The sequence below is a fragment of the Anser brachyrhynchus genome (assembly GCF_964034855.1).
Source record: "Anser brachyrhynchus genome assembly, chromosome: 17".
NCBI lineage: Eukaryota > Metazoa > Chordata > Aves > Anseriformes > Anatidae > Anser > Anser brachyrhynchus.
In genome coordinates, this window is record NC_137710.1 from 2626387 (window position 1) to 2645177 (window position 18791).

Here is an 18791-nt window from a genome sequence, read left to right on the forward strand (position 1 = left end):
CATTGCACAATCAGCACTTCATCTCAGGGTAAATGGGCTGGAGCTTTGTTCTCAATATATTACTGTGGGTTTTTTTTAAGTTGTAACTGAGTCTGAAAGACATTTTAACTATAATAATTCTTTTTAAAGTATTTCTAAATATAAAAGCCTATGTTGTCGCTGAATGTTGCAAGAAAACAACAAAAACTGTGAATAAAAGGAAGCTTTGTTTTCTGAATCTGGTAGAAGAAATCGGACAGTTCCTCTGTTGAAGTACTTTGCAGCTTAATAGCTAGTGTAGGAATTACAACAAACTAAAAATTTGAGTTATTCAATAAATATAAAAACAATGTACTACTCCTGTAAATGTAATTGGATAATTAAAAAACAATGCAGGAGAACCATTTACATTTGCATTATAGGACTTTCAGACTGTTAAAGATATTGGCATCTCCTGTGTTCTTTTTATTCACAGAAGTGTTTTGTATTCACCGCCAACAAATTCTGAATAACATTTTGAATTTCACCTTGGCTCAAAGCCCATAAAATCACTTAGGATATATTGAATCCATTTTGTATTCTATAGGAATGGCTTATGCCTACCTTGGTACTTTAATAATATACTTGTGAATTATTTCATTTTATGAGGGCATAACAAACAACACTAAAATGATGTGATAATTGGTCTATTTCCTAATTATTTTTTAATTTACATTCAAATTTTTATCAATTGTTATAATTCCACATTCTCTGAAAATAGAAAAGTTTGTTGGAAGTGAATATATACGAACTACTACTGTCTAAAATATTCAGAAGTCTAAGAGCAATCACAGTTGTAAATAGAAATCCAGGAAATAAAAAAGAAAGGAAGAAATGGGCTAAGTGGTGACCCAAGCATGGGGTTTCTGCATGGAACTGAATCTACTCACGTCCGTTTATTTTTACACTTTATGCCAGCTTCAGAATGCAAATTCAGAGTTGAAGTCCTTGTTTAATTGGAAAGCATCTGGCAAACAGTGGAGCTGTGCATAAAGTATTGTGGGTTTGCTTTCAGAGGTCCCACTGGTAATACTTTCTTCTCCTCCATCCTCACTTTATACACAGGCTGTCAAAATGGCAGAAGATGTTTTACAGACTGTGGAGAAGGTGACCAAAGAGAAGGATGCCATTCACAAAGAAAAGATTGAAACTTTGGCTTCTTTGGAGAACTCTAGACAGACAAATGAGAAGCTGCAGAATGAGGTAATCACATTTAAATGCTTTTATCTGAAAAGTATTGCCCGGTTTGTAAGTGACTTGGATCTTTCTTGCAGTGCGTATGCAGTTTGTGAAATATGTGTTTTAGGCTTTGGTTACTTTCTGGGATGAAACCAAAGACAAAATCATGCTTCAGTTTCCTGGTTGTATGGGTTGCAGCTTCACACCCCAGTGAAGTGCTGCAAGGTCTGACAAGGTACAAATACCACTGACCTATGCACTGTACAAATAAATGCATTGGCACAGCTGTCCCAAAGAACTTACAGTCCAAGAAATACATCAGTTCCTCCAGGGACCCGTTCTTCAGTCTATGCCCTTCCACCACTTCGTGATACATCAGGGTTTGAAAGCAGGGAAAATGTCCTCACTGATCTCTCTTACACTCTTTGGCCTCAGAGAATCTTGAACTAACATTGAACTGGGAACTCTTCTGCAGATCTTGAGCACTCCGTGGCCTCTTGTTGATGGCTATTTTCATCTTTTGCATCTCTTGTAATAATGGGTAGTGAACAGCTGGGCTAACCTAAATGCAACAGCTTGTTCTGAAATGGTAATGATTTCCAAGGAGATCTGATCGCTCGAGAATTAAAATCAGTGACGTTAATAGTGGCAGGAGTTCACTTTCTGGATTAAAAAAAAATAAGGCAACCACAGGGTCCTGTAATGCCTTGAGAGTGACTGAAGATTATCTGTTATGTAAGATAATGTGTCACTGAATGTGAACAAATAAGGTTCACAAGCTTGTGGTATTTATGTGGTAGATACAAGCTCAGTAAATAGATATGCAACAATTCAACCTGTGCAACACGATCTCTGGAAGGAATTGATTACTTACGGTTGCAAGCACAGCATTCAGCCTCCCGTTTCTTGGAAATAAAGGTATGGTAAAGCAAGAACTTTTTATCAGTTACCTTGGAAGAATAAATATCAAAGGGAACAGCTATTTTTAACAAGAAGTGTTGAGTTAGAAAAATAATGCTTTGAGTTGCACAGCATTTAAAATGGAGGTGCTTTGGAGCTTTACATTTTATACCAGGGTCTATACATCAGATTACTGTAAGCTCCTCTTCAGTGGACACCAAGTTTTTGTGCTGCTAGACTTGAATTCAGAAAGGCTCATAACAAATTTTGCTAGACAAATGCTTCTCAGTGTGAAGTCAGAATTAATTTAACAAATAATGATGATAAAGTGGATCAGCTCAGGTCACTTCCTCCATTTTTCTGAATATCTCTTCTGAATGCTGCACCTCGAAACATTACTGTTTCATTAGTGTAATGAGTTCTTTTTCCTCTTTAAGTTGGACATGCTTAAACAAAACAACTTGAAAAATGAAGAGGAACTTACTAAATCAAAAGAGCTTCTAAACCTAGAGAACAAGAAAGTGGAAGAACTTAGAAAAGAATTGTAAGTATTTCTATGTGAATTTTTTAAACCATTACTTTTACCTTTCATTAAAAAAAAGTCTTTCAGTACATCTCCAGTATCCTCGCTTATAAGGCAGGTCAAACTTAAATACTAGTTTGATGTGCGTATAACTTCAAATCAGAACAGTGCTCCTGAATTCTCAAGTTATTGAAGAAATCCTTCACTTCAAGCTTGGTTTGAAACGTTATGTTTGTTGGAGGAATTATATCGTTCTGCCACCTGAGGGCACTAGATTACTTTAAAGGTTTTATTGTCAAGAAATCCTGTTTGGATTTGATTACGAGTATCCTTGGAGTGTTAAGTAGTTTTAAGAGACTTTGTTTATAGAAAATCTGTTTCTGCTTTCATTTTTCATTTATGGCCTTACCCAGTTTATTCCTGGTGCCATGCTATGGACTGATTTTCTAACTGGTACCATACAAATGCCATATATAGAACTATGTAAAAGTAGAGTTAATTTCTTAACATTTGAGATGCTTTATTTGAGAAACTACCTCTTATGAGCTACAAATGAATAACGTGTGGCATTGTACACAAATTAACTGCAAAGCATCTGATATAAAGTAATTTGTACGTGGAATGTCATTGTATCAAAGCTTTTAGTGTGCCACCATGAACAAAAATCCAGCCTAATTATTGCTACCCTGCAGTAGCTGCATGTCCCCTGGCTTTCAGAGATGTAAAGCATTAAATCACAAGTCTCTGTTCCCACTCTGAGAAGAATTTCTTGACTCACAGAGTGAGAGCTGGAATCTGGGATATGGACTGATAGCCAAGAGTAGCTGTGACTAATTATTGTTATTAGCTTCATAAGTCATTTTGTGACAGTTCTTACCGCTGCTCTGAGGTGAAGACAGCACACAAAGGAAATCAGCACACAGAATAAATTCTAAGTTCTCTACGACTGACAGATTTTACTGCTTGCTTTTAAAAAACTGCATGCCTGTCTGTATAGAGAGCAACCTCGTCCGAGAAAGGCTGGATTTCATTCTGCAATTCCTGCCTGCCTCTATGCACGTGGGAAATGCCAAAGCAAAATAATGATTTCTAGACTAGTTGCTCTCATGCTTAGGACAGCATGGGGTAGCAGACTGATTTCATGGAAAGACAAAATATAAATTCTGCCCGACAAATTACAATCTAATATTTATAGAAATTACTTCCTCGAAAATCCTCTGTACTGAAAGGTGTTCTCATGATTCTGATAACTGTGCTTTTTATTTTTATTTTTTTTTTTCTGCTTAAGATTAATCCAGACAGTTGCTGGATATGGTCTCTAGTTACCAGTGGTATGAGACACTGTGGATAAGTGGTTGCTGGTCTGGTTGATATTTAATTGATCTTTGTCATAGTTATTTTGTGTGCTGCCTGTTTTAATTACAGTGAGGTGTTAGCTTGATAATAGGCATTTCTTGATCGGTGGTAATGAGGGTAGTGAGAACACCCCTGAGACGTCAGTTGATGAACGTGGTGCCTTGCCTTTGTGAAAGAGAGGAGAGGGGAAGTTTTGTCCCCAGGAGCTCTGGCTGTAGTTAGGGCAACACTGCTGCCTCCAGATCGGTGCCTTTTGGAGGTGGGAAGATAGTGCAATGGAATTGGTTTGCTTTGTAAAAGAGCTTCTTCCATGGAAAAATAAGATGAAGAAAATCGGAGCTAACAGCTGGATGTTGTGTATTCATTTACTATTGCCTATTGTCAAGTGCACTTTAAGCTATCAATTCAAAATTCCTGGGTAGTAAGCACAGGGCAGTGTTTCACAGAGATTGACCCCAGTGTTTTGTGTGTGTTTTAATAATACCCCGAATTTCTGCTTAAATGCCAAAAACAAAAAGAAGAGACTGGTTAGTACTGCAGTTCAACAAACAATCACAGTTAAAAATAGGTACGTTCCTGCATCAGCAAGTGTATTCATACAGAGATAATTTGAATCAATAGTCGGTGATGTGAGCTCGCCTGCTTAGTCCAGTCAAAGTGGTTTAGATTGGAAATTGGTCAAGGACTAGATAACTAAAAATTGGTGTAGTTAGAGCTCAGAGATTGACTAAGATTTTCCAGCCATTTCTTCATATTATGTGCTAAGCTCTAAATCTGACTTTGTTTTGTCCAAATGTGCCCAATAACAAACTGTAGAGTTGTTTTATTTTGAAGTGCTTGAATAAGTTTCTGACTTATGGGTTCTTCTACCTCCCACGGCAATAAAAATATTTTTAATATTCCAGTCAGGGTTTAACTCTGCAATATTGGCACATAGGAGTACCGAGAGTGCTTGTTACCAAAACAAAACCCAGACACAGAAGTTCCCATTTCATGAAGTGAAGGACACCTTTTTCATTTTTTAAAATAAGTTGTCGAATGTTATAAGAACTTGTGTTAGTCACTTATGTCACAGGCAAGCATGCAATTTAAAAAAAAACAAAACTTGAAAATAAACGTACTTTAAGGAAACCACATGTATTATGGACAACATAGGCTAATGGAACCTACAGATCCATTTTTATAGCTCAGATTTGGTTTTGTGTCCATTAAACTAATGACAGCAGAGTCAATGTTTTCCTGGTTTGCCTCCTGTGATTCTGCACGTTCTTGGTTGTTCAGGTGTCAGACCTTGTAGGAAGTATTTAAATAAGTGGAACCATTTTTTTTTTAAGCAATTCACATGTTTTCTCCTACAAAATACACAGACATTCATTTCTGAGGAAGTCTGGGCTGTAAAGCTCACCAGCAGTCCTGTCAAACCGCACCGTGTCAGGCACGTTTCTGAATGCAGGTTCTTGTTAACCATCGGAAACATGCAGCACCAGCAGGCTGAGCTTACCTTGTACCTCCCTGAGCACCTGCTGCATGCCAAGGAGAAGGAAGTAGTCATTTTGTGCTGCCACCGCCTTTCAGGGCTAGCCCTATCTGTGTGCATCTGAGGCGTGGAGCGTCACCTTTCTTATAGATCGCCACGTGACCTAGATGTATTTTTCCAAGCTGTGAAGCTGATTCTCTCCCACAGTTTTTTCTTGCCTCTCTCGTTCCTATGGTAACAATGCACTCTCTGTCCTCGCAGCGAAGCGCTGAAGCTGGCAGCTGCTCAGAAGTCCCAGCAGCTTGCAGCTTTGCAAGAGGAGAACGTGAAACTTGCCGAGGAGCTGGGCAGAAGCAGGGACGAAGTCACAAGTCATCAGAAGGTAGAGTGGCTGGAACGTTTCCTGATCTATGGTGAAAGTGCTGTACATGCTGTTTCCACTGCTGTCTGGGTGACGTTGCACTGCATGTTTGTGATTGAAAGATGAGTTGTTCTGAGAATATTTTAAAATAAATTTGGAAACCACCTGCATTGGGAGGTTAGAACTGCAGGCTAACAGAAGGTTGCGTAACCTGTGAAGGATACTTAGGAGGCTTGGAAATAAGCATAAATTAAATATGCTTTAGCCAAATGTATTAGCAGACACTTGCTATTTCTGTCAGGAGTGATTTTGTTATACAATTATGATATCTCCGTCTAACCAGAACTAAGGAAATCCATTTATTTAATTCTTCTCCTTATTCTTGCTCTCCCTTCCCACTAAAAAGAGTATTTGGGATGTCTTTCAGCATACTATTTAAAACTGCTCGGTTGGAGTCTATAAAAAGCACTATGCACACATATGCTTGCTTAGACTCGATACTGTGCATGTACACGAACAGTGTTGCAGTAAGGTACCGGGTACATGGAGGACTAGAATTGAGGTGAGATTTTTTTCTGGTGGTAGTTTATAGTGAAAAAAGACTATTTATTTGTATATTTCTACTTCTTGCATTTGCACATGTTGGAATCTTAAAGTATGGGCTTAGTTATACAGCTTCTAATGCTGGTAGTTGCCAAAAGAGAAATTAGATTTAAAACCATTAAACGTGGTTTCGTTTCTCGTGGAGCAGTTCCAGTGATAGCCACACCATGAAGGCATCTTTGGAAGCTCTAGTCCAAAAGCACGAGTGTGTGGGACATGTTTTACACACGGCCTTTCTGAGAGCACTTCTGCAGAAGAAGGGTATGCCTGTTCTCGGTGGCAGTGGAACAGATGTCTTCCATTCTGCAATGTAGGCTAATGCTTTTAAAGCCAAGAGGCTGACTTTTTCCCCCAAGGTACCTGCTTTGAAATACTGAGGATGAGTAAATACAGATCTGGCAAGTTTCTAAATCCTTTTGGCTGCTGCTAGGAGTAATGCACGAGCTTCTTCATCCTGAAGGGCCTTTGGAGATGATTAACAAGAGTCCCAGACGTGTGGGCTCCAGCACTGACTCATGCCGCAACTGAGTAGTGATGTGACAAGAGAATGCTGTCATCCTAAACAGCCAGTGGGAGCTCTGCTCCCCGCTCCCACTTGTTTTCTTAAATTATTTCAGAATCTTTGAGGCAACCTGTTCTTTTCAGAAAGAGTTGTAACTTGAAAGTGATTCGGCGACACTGGTCAAATCTTTCTGCCTAACGTACGTGGCCAGGGTTGATGTTCAGAAAGTCCCTGGAGGGAGGAGGGACCCTTCAGCCCCCCAGGCGTAGGCTGGCAGTGGTGATTGCAACCTCATTCTGTGGCCTCTGTAGTTTCCAGATGAACTTGCAGAGGAGTCTTGCTGTCTGCATCCTACCGACCTGTGGATCTGTCAGGTCGGTAGGTTGCTTAAAATCCTCTAATTGCCAGGACAGAGAAGTCCACGAAGCACAGACTCAGTTATCTCGCAAATTGTAGCGCCCTCAGTTCACTCACACCATGGCCTTTTCTTTCTGTGAGCGGATGGCTGCAGTAGATTGGACTTGGAAGTCTGCTAGAGCTTGAAGCAACAGTCTGCTTACCTGCAAATTTCAAATTTGAGCCTTGGCAACGTGGCAATGCTGTTGCATTGCTTAGGTGTAATGTTTGGGCTATGGCACCTGTAAGCCTAGTAACCTGCATGGCCTCCTAGCAGCCGGGAAGGGGCCTTGCACATTCCAGGAAATTCTTTTCGTGGCAAAAGGAACAGAGGCAAATGGTGTCATGGAGAACGCAGGTTTCCTTCCAGGTGTCACATCACTAACGAGCACAGCTTTCCTCAGTGCAGTTCGTACTGATGACGCGTGCAGCATACCTGCCGAAACCGTTGTGTCTCGTGGTTCCTTGGCACTGGAGGCAGAGGTTCTGCTAACAGCATTCTGTCCCCTCTGGGGCCTTCAAGTACTAACCATCATTTTAGCACTGATGGAAATCTGCTGCTGCCCTTGGGAATGCCACTTTTTTCGTGTTCCCTTTAGACCTTACCTAACCTAAACTTACAGTCTGCTTGTCCTACCTTTGACTCAGGCAGGTTCTCTTATTGAAACAGCTACAAAATGAGCTGGCCTCAAGGCTTCTAGCGCTGATAGCCAGACCTCAGGCTAGCACAAGCTCACCGATTCCCACCGACGCTTATGTTTTGCTGTTACTTGGGTGAATGTACGCTGTGTTTAGGCACCAAGTGACAGCATGGTTTGGAGTTCCTTGCTTCAGGCTGTCTGTGGGAACAGAAAAAATGTTGCCATGAAGAATTGCTCAATTAGATTTAAGAGAACAAGTGTTCGTGCTAACAATGAGGAGGTCGGACATGGAGCAGGGTTGCTGAAAAACTGGATGATAGGAAGCAGTGCTTCAGGCTGCGTTTCTGTGCATGTGCCTATTAAAATGCAGCCAGAAAGGTAGCAAGCGTATGTTTTAAGTATTTTGAGCAGTCACTATGGTAACTATATAAATTCCAGCAAGTGTGTTAGTCAGTTGGGTTAGTGACTCTGTGGCTGCATATGACACACTTTGCAAAATTAATGGATACTCTTTCATGAATGATTTATCCTGACATCTAAAGGTTAAAGTGCCTTATACTAAAGATGCTGGGGGTGTTTTTCTATATCGATTCACAAATAATTAGCTGTCTGTAATTAGTTAAAGATTCCTGGTCAGATACATGCTGAGCTTGGGGAACATTTCTGGCTTCAATTTATTTGCTGAAGTATTTGAAGAGCCTCAGACCTGCCCAGGCATTTTAATTTCATTGGAAAACAAAACAAAACAACTGCAGAATTATCTATTAGCCGAGCTGGTCCATCTTTTGTACAAGGTATGTGAGATGTCTGCTCTGAGGCTGACAAGAGAACAGATTGCTGGAGAACTGTTGATGAGAGAAGAGGGTGCCCTTTCTACCATAAAGTTGCTCCAAGCTTGATTCATGACTGGGTGCAGCTGCAACAGTGGTTTAGAAGCTGCAAAACTCCCTTAACGTTTGCTCTCCTAAACTTTTCTCTCTTTAGCATCCATTTCTGTCTTGCTCTACACAAAACCCACTCATCTAGTTCTCGCTAGTTGTGAGGGCTTAATGTGGCCCCGCGGAATCACAGGTCTGGGAGACGGTAACAGACACCAGACCAACAGCTTTAGGGATAAATTATTTAATCTCCATATAGCGGTACAGTAATGAATACGGATCAGTAGTACAATTATCCAGGTCAAAATGACACCAAATCCAGTAATTCATCAATACTGGGCTAAACTTAATAGCTGGGCGCACAAACACAATTCTCTTTGGTGCTTGCAGGAGGCCAAGACGTACTGTGTAAGGCAGCGCTAAGCCTCACACCTCTTTTGTGTGCACAGGACCTCAAAGTAAAGCAGTAACAACCCCTCACTAGCTAATATGAATTAGTCACTGAATGATTCGCATTTGTGTGCCTGCATTGTCCTGGAAGAAAATTGATTACTTTAAGGATTTTTAGGTTCTGTAGCCTCCTGTGTCTGTTTTACAATGATAATGATGTTCTGATACATTGTATTAAAGAAATAATCCACGGTGTATTAACTGTAGGGTTTTTGTGTTTGTGTTTTAGCTGGAAGAGGAGAGATCAGTACTCAATAACCAGTTATTAGAGATGAAAAAGAGGTAAGTTTTCTTCTGATGTGTATTGAACTATGTGGTCCTACAGAAAATTTGAAAAAAAAAACATAATACAAAAACAGTGCTAAGGAAAAGCAGTTCACGCCTATTGTAGTGAAAAGTACTGAGGTTGTTACACAGGTTGGGCTTATGGATGGTATCTTCTGCGTTTTCTTTATTAAAAGTGAGATGAAAAAGTAATTATTAATATAAGAAAAAAACATCTAAGAAGAGGTATTTACCATTTTCTCTTTAGTTATGCACCTCTTGCATTGTACTAGTTCTCTTCGTTTTCAGTAAGCAGTTTAGCGTTTGATTTTAGTTTGCTCTGGAATATTGGATTGTTCATCAGTCTGATAAACATCATACGTACAGATCCTCCCCAGTCAAGTTCTTAAGGAGTAATGGAAAGATAGTGATGATAAGGATTGTTATTTAAAATAACACTAAAGGCAGTTATTCAGCTGTTGGTGGCTTGTTGTTACAGTTTTGAGATATTCATTTCCTTTATCAGTAGTTATTGCAGTTCATTCAGCACTGCTTTTAAATACCAGGAGATTTGTCCTGGGTGACGGGGGCATCCCTTTGTAAACCGTGCTATTCAATAAATGGTCCCAAGTTACAAACTGTACGGTCTTCCTGCTATTTATAGGGAAAGCCAATTGGCCATGTACCACAAGGTATTCAGAAAAATGTAGGCTTTTCAAAAGTAATTGTATAAATTCCTAGAAAAAGGTGCAGTTCTCCATGACACCAAGTGTGCACCAAGCAAAACAAACAAAACCCTGTTATAATTTCGTGCATTAACAATGGTTGCAAAAAAGACGGTGAATGGCACCTCAGTAGTCATGCCCATCCTTGGCTACTCAGCAGATACACTGGGCCTGTTTTTATTCCCTAATAATCTGTTACTTTGCAGAATCTGCACCATACTTTCTCTCTCTCACTTTGAAAGGACAGCATGCACATAGGAAGCTTTAGGTTGTGCATTACTCTCGGAGAATGCAACGGTTTAATTAGTCATTAAACAGAGAGGCAAGGCAACAGCTGAAGCTCCAGCTTTAACCAGCCTTAAGAACTGGCTCACTTGGTCTTTAGCTGCATGTAATAGCATAGGTGTAAGTCACTTATTTTTTAAAAAGAGGTGAAGGAGAAGATAGTATTCTTTAGCTGGTGTAAAGACTGTTTGACATCCACAGTAATTACTGAGTTTATACCAATTGAGGATCATCTCGAGCATATCTGATGTGGATGAAGGAAGCGAAAAGGGATCCCCCTTATTCATGCTGCTGACAGCTTACAATGCTGTTTATAGCCCATTAATTGAGATGTTTTAAAATACATATTTAATGTATTTTAAATACAAAAAAATTTAAATACATATTTAAAATACATATTTAAAATGGTGGTGAGAATTATTTTAAATAGTGTAACTGTCTGTAATGCAGATGTGTCTGCACTGAAAATGTATTTAGCAGTTAATTTTATGTCTGTTTTTACTCTGTAAGAGCTGCCTGAAATAGCCTAGATAAACATGAAATCATCAGAGTGAATGTTAACGTTACTTTCAGGGTTGTCAGGTACATCTGTGCTTACCTTCAGTTGGTTACACTGAGATGCCCAAGTTTGTGACTGGCTTAATGACATTTCTCAACAGTGTTGAATAAACTCCAATAGAACGGATAAAACAAGTAGCAGAAATAGTCTGTGTTACTGAAGAAAACTGCAGGCCATGAGGGGTTAAAAAATGGAAGCATATGGCCTTATTTCCTAACAAAAAATTTAGGCTGAACGAAGAACTAATTAAATAAAAAAGGTGTCTCTCTAAATTCCCAAACTCCACTGAAGTTGGTGATGAGCAATAATTTCTTCCTTTTATCTTCAGAATTCGAGATGCTGAAACAGAGACATCTATTTATTTCAATTAGGTCAAATCTCTAACAGTAGCTTTCCCACCTTCCTTCCACCCACAGGAATTTAGCAACTCTCTATGAAATAGTCCAGCTAGGAGTGGCAGGAGATTAATATTTATGACTCTGAGGGGGTTCTGTGTTACTCCAGTTCATTAGGTTCACTGTGGGTTGCTGACTGTCTTACTGTCTTTGAGCTTGCGCTATTTATCGATACTCATTTCATTCCTCTCTCTTCCCTTTCCTACCCTTGCTTCCTTTGCTATATCTGTGTGTCTTTAATGGTAAGACTCAAGAAAGTCTATCCACGTTACAATAAATAATATATATATTTTTTTTTAGTAAAGTTGTTGTACATATTTTGGCTGCCTTTGTCCCTTGGTGTCTTGCTTTTGTTTTGTAAAACACTCAGCAATATATATATATATATATACATATGTTATATAGTCTATATTTTTTTACCAAAACAAAAAAGCGCCTTGGTGCAAATTTAGTTCTTCCTAATAGTATTTTGCATTTCTACTCCACGTTTCTAACGTTTGGTTCTTGTTATCTTGCATTTTTAAAGCTTGCCCAGTAACACTTTAAGGTACTTGCTTCATTCTTAGAATTTCTTATTTTTGTAGTAAGGGAAGAATCTGGGTGATTTTTTTTTTCCAATGTTAAACAAAACAACAACAACAACAAATCTCATTGTCTCCCATGAGTTCCACATACTGTGCTCAAAATAAGGCTTAACCTCCTCTAGAATATAAAATTTTAAAATGGTGTATGAATTGACAGTCTTGTCTCCCCTGGCCCCCCTTCAATCCCTGCTGCCCAGCAGGGATTTTGGATATGAACTGGCAGGGGAAAGGTTTTAAGCTCACTGGGTCACCGTGTGGATGCCGTGTTCCCCACTTGGATAAGTAATTAGTGACATACACCGACTACATTTGTACTTTCCAGTTTGTACGTTTTAGAGGGCCTCTAACTGGAGCTGTAAAGGATTGCTCCTGGAAAGACTGCCCTGTAAAAGCAAAAAAGCAATGCTTTCACACAGGCGCCTTTTTCCCCCTCTCGCTTTCTCTCCTCTTTTCTTCTCTTGTTTCTTTTTCCTTGTGTTATAGTACTCTAGACTCCTATATTGAATTTGTAAATATATATTAATACGCTTACAAACTGTTTACCTTTTTCAACCACCTGAATGCTTCTGCCTCCTTTTTACAAGGCCAATAAATGGCAAGTTAACTATGTTTGTACAAAAAGCACACGCCTGCCCTTGATCTCTAAGACGAGGATCTGACCAAAAAATAGAAACATTGCCTTAATAGCAAGTTCCGGAGCATGAGGCAAGTCGCTGGGGTTTCCACCTGCCCTTTTACAGCCGCGTGCAGAGCAAAGGGAAACCTGGGCAAAGTCTCAGGTAGGGGAGAGCTTGTGAGCAGCATCATGCAGACGTCCTTTCCCGTTTCCCCATCCTTCGGTACACGGTGGGGTTGCAGCTCTGTGGATCAGAGGCGGCAGCAGTGTCCTGTACACTGCCAGGACATTACTTTCCCACAGCACCACCCTGTGCTTCTGATCCAATTCAGCAAGGCATTTAAAAACATGGGGCAGGCTGGAGCATGTAAATAATGCTGCGGAAAAGCACAGAGACTGCTGTCGTGCTTTCAGTGCTCTGCTGAACCGGGCTTGGCAAGGGATAAGGAGGAAGGCTGTTAAATGCCACTGCCCTTTTTGTTAGCAGGAGCACAACTTGTATTTGAAGGCAAGATTGTGCAGTCTGCAACTTGTGTTTCTGTTTATATTAATTCTCTCATTGTAAAAATGTACCAAAATCAACCTTTGGGTTTTTTTTGGTAGCTGCATCAGCTTTTCTAAACCCCAGATTCTCCACTTGCTGCTTCCATTCCTGAGTATAATCTTAACAATGAAAGAATTACGTTAATTGTGCTCTCATTGTTGAGTTTCCTATTTATCTTGAGTCAGCGAGGTTTATTGTATTTCATGGTCTGGGTATCGTGGCTCTCACTAACTGTAGATACCATGGATGTAAAAACTTCTCAGTAAGGACTTAGGAGCTATTCCCTACCTACTGCATATCCTCACACAAGGACATGTTCCACTCTTGGTCCCTTGAACAGTCCGAAGAGAGCGTAGTTTCGTTTATTAAATGAAACCACTATGTCATTCGGTCTCTTTGAATTACTGTCTTCATGCTTTTTGTGTAGTGGGCATGTATTCTGATAGCTTAGTTTGTCAGCAGCCCTCTCAGAGCTAGTAAGAAGAAAAGCAGCTAACTTCAGCCATCGTCTGAAGTGGGACGTGTGGAATCGCACAGAAAACTGGCTTCGTCCCCAGAGGCCTGGAGAGTTGGCAGCCAGCTGCTGGGCACCACTTGGTGCTCTCAAATCAGGCTTCTCCTCTAGACGAGTAAACACAGATTTTGGAGTAGCAAGAAATGGTTTTGGTGGCCTTTATTTATTCATTCATTTATTTATTTATTTTGACAAATGAAAACCTTTCAGCTTGTACTGAACTTCTGTAGCAATAGCCCTAGCACTAGAGGACAATTGTCCATCTGTGTGTGGCCTGTGACCTCTCAGGAAGACTTGCTAGCAACGACGTTCTCACAGTAATGCTGTGATGCTTTAAGAACGCCAGCAGGACAGGAACTGTAGGCAGAAGCCATCTCTATTAGATCAGCTGAAAAAGTCGGGAAGCCTGGACACACGTACACAGGAAGGGCTTGCGCCTGCTTTGGAGGATTCCTTTCTAAAACCTCCTTCCCATGAAACAAAACAAATCCCAGGGTTTATTTATTAAATCAGGGTTTCTGAGGGATCAGTAGTTGTTAGAAGCCCAGAAATGCTCGAAGTATCTAATTCAGGAAATAAAGTAACTGAAATTAGTGAGGACCAGCTGATACTTCCAGCATCATCAATGCTTTGCATGACAACTTGTACAATGAGCTTTGCATGTGTGTTTTGTTGCTTGTTAATAATTTTCAGGAAGTAACAAAACTGATGTTAGGTTTTGTGGAACATTGTGCAACATGTTTGTTTATCCTGTATCTCCCCAGTCTATTGACTCGTTTCTTTAAATTCAAATGGATACGATGATATGCAGATTCTGGCTTTTACTACCTAGGTAAACTTTTTGCTTTGTTTCCACAGTTGTAACATCTGAAATGTTTACACAGATATAGAATCTTAGTTAAGTACAGAATTAATATTTAAGAAGAACTTCTTACAGTAGTTTACTACTTAAAATTAATTTAAACTTCTTTAGGCAACAGCATTAACCTATTCCTTGGATGATTTCTGGTTGTATTTGGTTTTCTTCTAGAGAATCAACATTAAAAAAAGAAATTGATGAAGAGAGAGCATCTTTACAAAAATCCATCAGTGATACTAGTGCCTTGATCACACAGAAAGATGAAGAACTGGAAAAACTCAGAAATGAGGTAAATGAGGAAAAGCAGGATGCTTCTCAATCTTTAGAGCTACAAGTGTCTGACTGTGGGGTTGCTACTGAAGAGTTGGATAATTCATTTTAATTTAATTTAATGATTAATTTAGCATAGTTAAATGTTAGAATTAAATCTTTATGTATATGTACCTAGTTAGTGCCTGTGCCTCTGGCTAGTTCGGTGAGAGCTGCCATGTATTTGTGGTGGCTGTTTAGCCCTTAGAATGGTACCTGTCTGCTTTGACTTCGTGCTGGGAGACCTAAGCATTCCGATGTAACTCTTACAGATCACAGTGCTTCGTGGAGAAAACGCTTCTGCGAAAACCTTACAGTCAGTGGTTAAGTCACTGGAGTCTGATAAGTTGAAACTTGAGGAAAAGGTGAAAAACTTGGAGCAAAAGCTCAAGGAAAACAATGAGCCATTAACTGTAACTAGCCCCTCAGGTAAAAGAGAAAGCTTTTCTTGTGTCTGTGCTTTCAACTTTAATCTTGCAGGGTTTTGCAGCTGTCAAAACACAGTTAAAACGAGCTTCAACTAATTGAACCTCCTGAGAAATGTGACTTTTCTGTTGTAGGACAAAGCTAAGTTTTTTTTGAATGAAGGAAATCTGACCAGCTGCAAAATGTAAATGCTCCCAGTTTTACCAGTTAACCCCATTCACACTAGGGGCAGGGCTGCAATTTGTCCGGAAGTGACACATGCGTGAGCAATTCCAAAACTTTTATTTGTGAACTGTCGCTGTCACCTAAACACACGGTTGTATTTTAATAAATAACGTGCAATATTGAACATGCTTCTGTAATGCACTGGTCAAAAAAAAAAAAAAAAAATCCCCTGAAAGCCACCCTCACTGGAACTTAGCCTGAATGCTCAGGAAGAATAAGATGTGTTAGAGACCGGAGATTATTCCACTATTTCAGTCTCTGAATAAGCCATTGTATGTTTCACCCTTTAGGTTGCTGGCTATTTATGCCTTGCCTTTTTGTTTCTCTTTAAAGGTGACATTGCTGCTAATCTACTTCAAGACGAAAGCTTGGAAGAGAAGCAGGTATTTGGTTTGAAACATCACCGTGCTAAACAGCAGTGTGTCTGTAGGCAGGCTGAAATATTTTTCCAAACGTGGTTCCTGTCAGATTTTGGAAATCAGGATTAAAATGGACAGATTTTTCTTTTCACCTTGTGCATCTGAGGGGCAATGTTAATGGCAGGAAATACTTAGAATCAAGAGATATTGGAGAAATGGTTTGTTACCAGAACGTGGGGAAGCGAGCAGGAAAACCATGGGTAGCAAACTTTGACCCGCAGCCTGTTGGTGAGGCACAGCTCAGCAGAGCACTCTCGTAACTGCTCCTCGCCATCCTTTCCAAAGTTTTCTTGGGCACAAATAAGGAATGAGGCCTGGCCGATGAATCTCTGGTGCTTGCCGTCTGGGAGAAATGGGCTGCCAGAGTTCCAGTGCCACTTCTAAGCTTCTGAGGTGAAATTGTTGATTTTTGCATGTTTTTAACTGTTGAACTCTGCTCAGAATGAGGGTTGGCAGCGGTGGGACAAGGAAGCTGCTCAGGTAGCATACGCTTGGTAACAGATTTAGGAGAAGTCTGTATCAAGGAGTATGATAATCCTAACGAACATGTGAAAGACTGCTGTGCAACAGGCTGCCTGTGACAGCAAATGCCTAGGAAGCACGGTGAGAACAGAAGCGCTTCCTGACCACTGTGAAGGCTCTTGCTAGGTCACTGGAGTCAGTCACTGACTACAGGCGTCCTTCCTAGTGCCGTATCTGTACAGAGGCCAGCAGCAGTGTAATTAACGTACACTAACCACCAGTCTTTCTCTCTTTTTTTTTTTTGTCTCCTTGAATTCTCCGGCTGATGACAATACTTCCAATCAGCATGAGGTTTGTTCCGCTTTTTGGCTTTCTGTATTTTGCTCCCTGTTGATCTGCCAAGCACTACATGCTTGCTGTCAGCAGGGGTTCTGCACTGCTCACTACTGATCCCTGTGACTGACTGAAGCCAGCTCTGGGAGGTGCCGCGTGGGCGCTGTGCGGTCCCACTGCTGCCTCCAGCGCAGCTCTGGGAGTGACTCCGGTCGCCCCCGATGCACCCACCTGAGCGGCAGGCCCAGAGGACCGGAGATGCAATTCTGATCAGAATTACACAGCTGGCTTTTACGTTCAAACGTAACATCAGAAAACGAGCTTGAACTATCGGTGGTGGGTTGACACCCACCGATGTCTGTCAGACACGGGCTGGGCTGAACTAGCTGGCTCCTGAGCAGAAATCGTACTGAGGGGTCCTTTGGGAAGTTTCTTCCAGTTCCTACCCCCCATTCTTTCAGTCTCCACTTGTGCTTTCAGTAAGACAACAACACACGGGTAAAAATTAATGCCCGTGTTGGTTTGAGGGCCTTTCCTATGTTGCTTGCTTTCTCTGGAAGTGCCGTCCTCAGCCTTGTTCTTTCACGTCACAGATTGACTTCCTGAATTCAGTGATAGTAGATCTGCAAAGGAGAAATGAAGAACTGAACCTGAAAATACAAAGAATGTGCGAAGCAGCCCTCAACGGCAATGAAGAGGAGACAAACAACTACGACAGGTATAAATCCGAAAGGGGAACCTTGGCTTTGTTCCGGGAAGCGTTGGTAGCAGTCGGCTCTGTCAGCTGCACGGTGCTCAGCCTGGTGTCAGCTGTCATGGTGAGTTTACGTGGACTGAATCTATTCAGGTCCATCGCTACGGAATGCCAGGTGGTGCAGACTGATCCCCTGCACTTATCTATCCCAAACACTGATGTGATGTTTGTTGTCAGTCTCGGTTGAGGCTGGCCCTTTCCACGCTAGGTAGAAGAGTCTTTCCCTTATGATGCTGTTACTACATTGAGAGAGGGAGATCCTGTCAGAGAAACAGAACTAAAGCCTGTGTTGTAAATTATGAGCTCAGATCTCTCCTATCAAGGGAAAAGAAACTAGTTTACACGTGTTACCTTTCAAATAATGTCTGCCTGTGCCTATATTTGCATAGAGCAGGTTTTTTTAGTAAATATTGTAGTGTGAGGGAATACGGGGAACTGTGATGAACTACAGGGTAGTTGAGATGTTAGGTCTTCAATGTTGTTGTAGTGTTTTCATGTCTTTGTTGACCACAGCGCTATTTTCAACAACAATGAGATGGGTTTCGGGGAGGGCAGGAAGCAGACCTTTCTCCTTTATGAGGGAGAAGCGCCCTGCTTGACTTGCACGGGTGCTGATCTTGCAGTGAGGAAGAAAGCCTGTCGAAGAAGAAGCCTCGTCTCTTCTGCGATATCTGCGGCTGCTTTGACCTTCACGACACCGAGGACTGTCCCACCCAGGCGCAGATGCTGGAGGAGCCTCCCCACTCGGCTTACCACGGCAGCAGGAGGGAGGAGCGCCCCTACTGCGACACCTGCGAGATGTTTGGGCACTGGACAGCCGACTGCAACGACGACGAGACCTTCTAGTGCAGGGGCAGGAGGTCGGACTGTCTGTGCGCACTGAGCGGACACTTCACACCACCAGCATTTGCGTGTGCTGAATGTCAGGAAAAGGGACGGCGTTTGTTGACCCCGTGCTCCCAGTCCCTTTGCCCATCCACTCCAGAATCAGTAAATTGACAAATATTCCCCCCCCTCCACTAATAAACGCCCTATTTCCCTTTATTAAACTTAAGTGAAATATAAATAAATGATTTAATAAATGACTTTATGCCGTTTCCTCCCAGGTTCTGGGTTTGTTGCAGCTCCTAACCAGCCCCGCCCTCGCGCTGGTGCAGCTGCTGCCGGGAAGCCGTGTATAGAACGAAGCCCTAGAGTTATATTAAAGCTTATTTAAGTACCTTGAGCTTGTGCT

General features: G+C 41.2%; 1 protein-coding gene across 3 annotated transcripts in view; it reads left to right on the forward strand.

Annotated features, from left to right (window-relative positions):
- CLIP1 (CAP-Gly domain containing linker protein 1) overlaps positions 1–18782 on the forward strand; it is a 69752-nt gene extending 50970 nt beyond the window's left edge. For 2 of the 3 annotated variants that reach the window (XM_080559415.1, XM_080559416.1), the window contains 9 exons: positions 1084–1221; positions 2535–2641; positions 5715–5835; positions 9514–9566; positions 14801–14918; positions 15211–15367; positions 15923–15972; positions 17397–17521; positions 18181–18782. In XM_080559415.1, coding sequence (XP_080415541.1) covers positions 1084–1221; positions 2535–2641; positions 5715–5835; positions 9514–9566; positions 14801–14918; positions 15211–15367; positions 15923–15972; positions 17397–17521; positions 18181–18403 — 1092 coding nt within the window. In that variant the 3' untranslated portion in view covers positions 18404–18782. Of the gene's footprint in view, positions 1–1083; positions 1222–2534; positions 2642–5714; positions 5836–9513; positions 9567–14800; positions 14919–15210; positions 15368–15922; positions 16822–17396; positions 17522–18180 lie in introns of all 3 variants that reach the window. The other variant, XR_013940342.1, reaches the window with a different exon arrangement.
- The last annotated feature ends 9 nt before the right edge of the window (positions 18783–18791 follow it).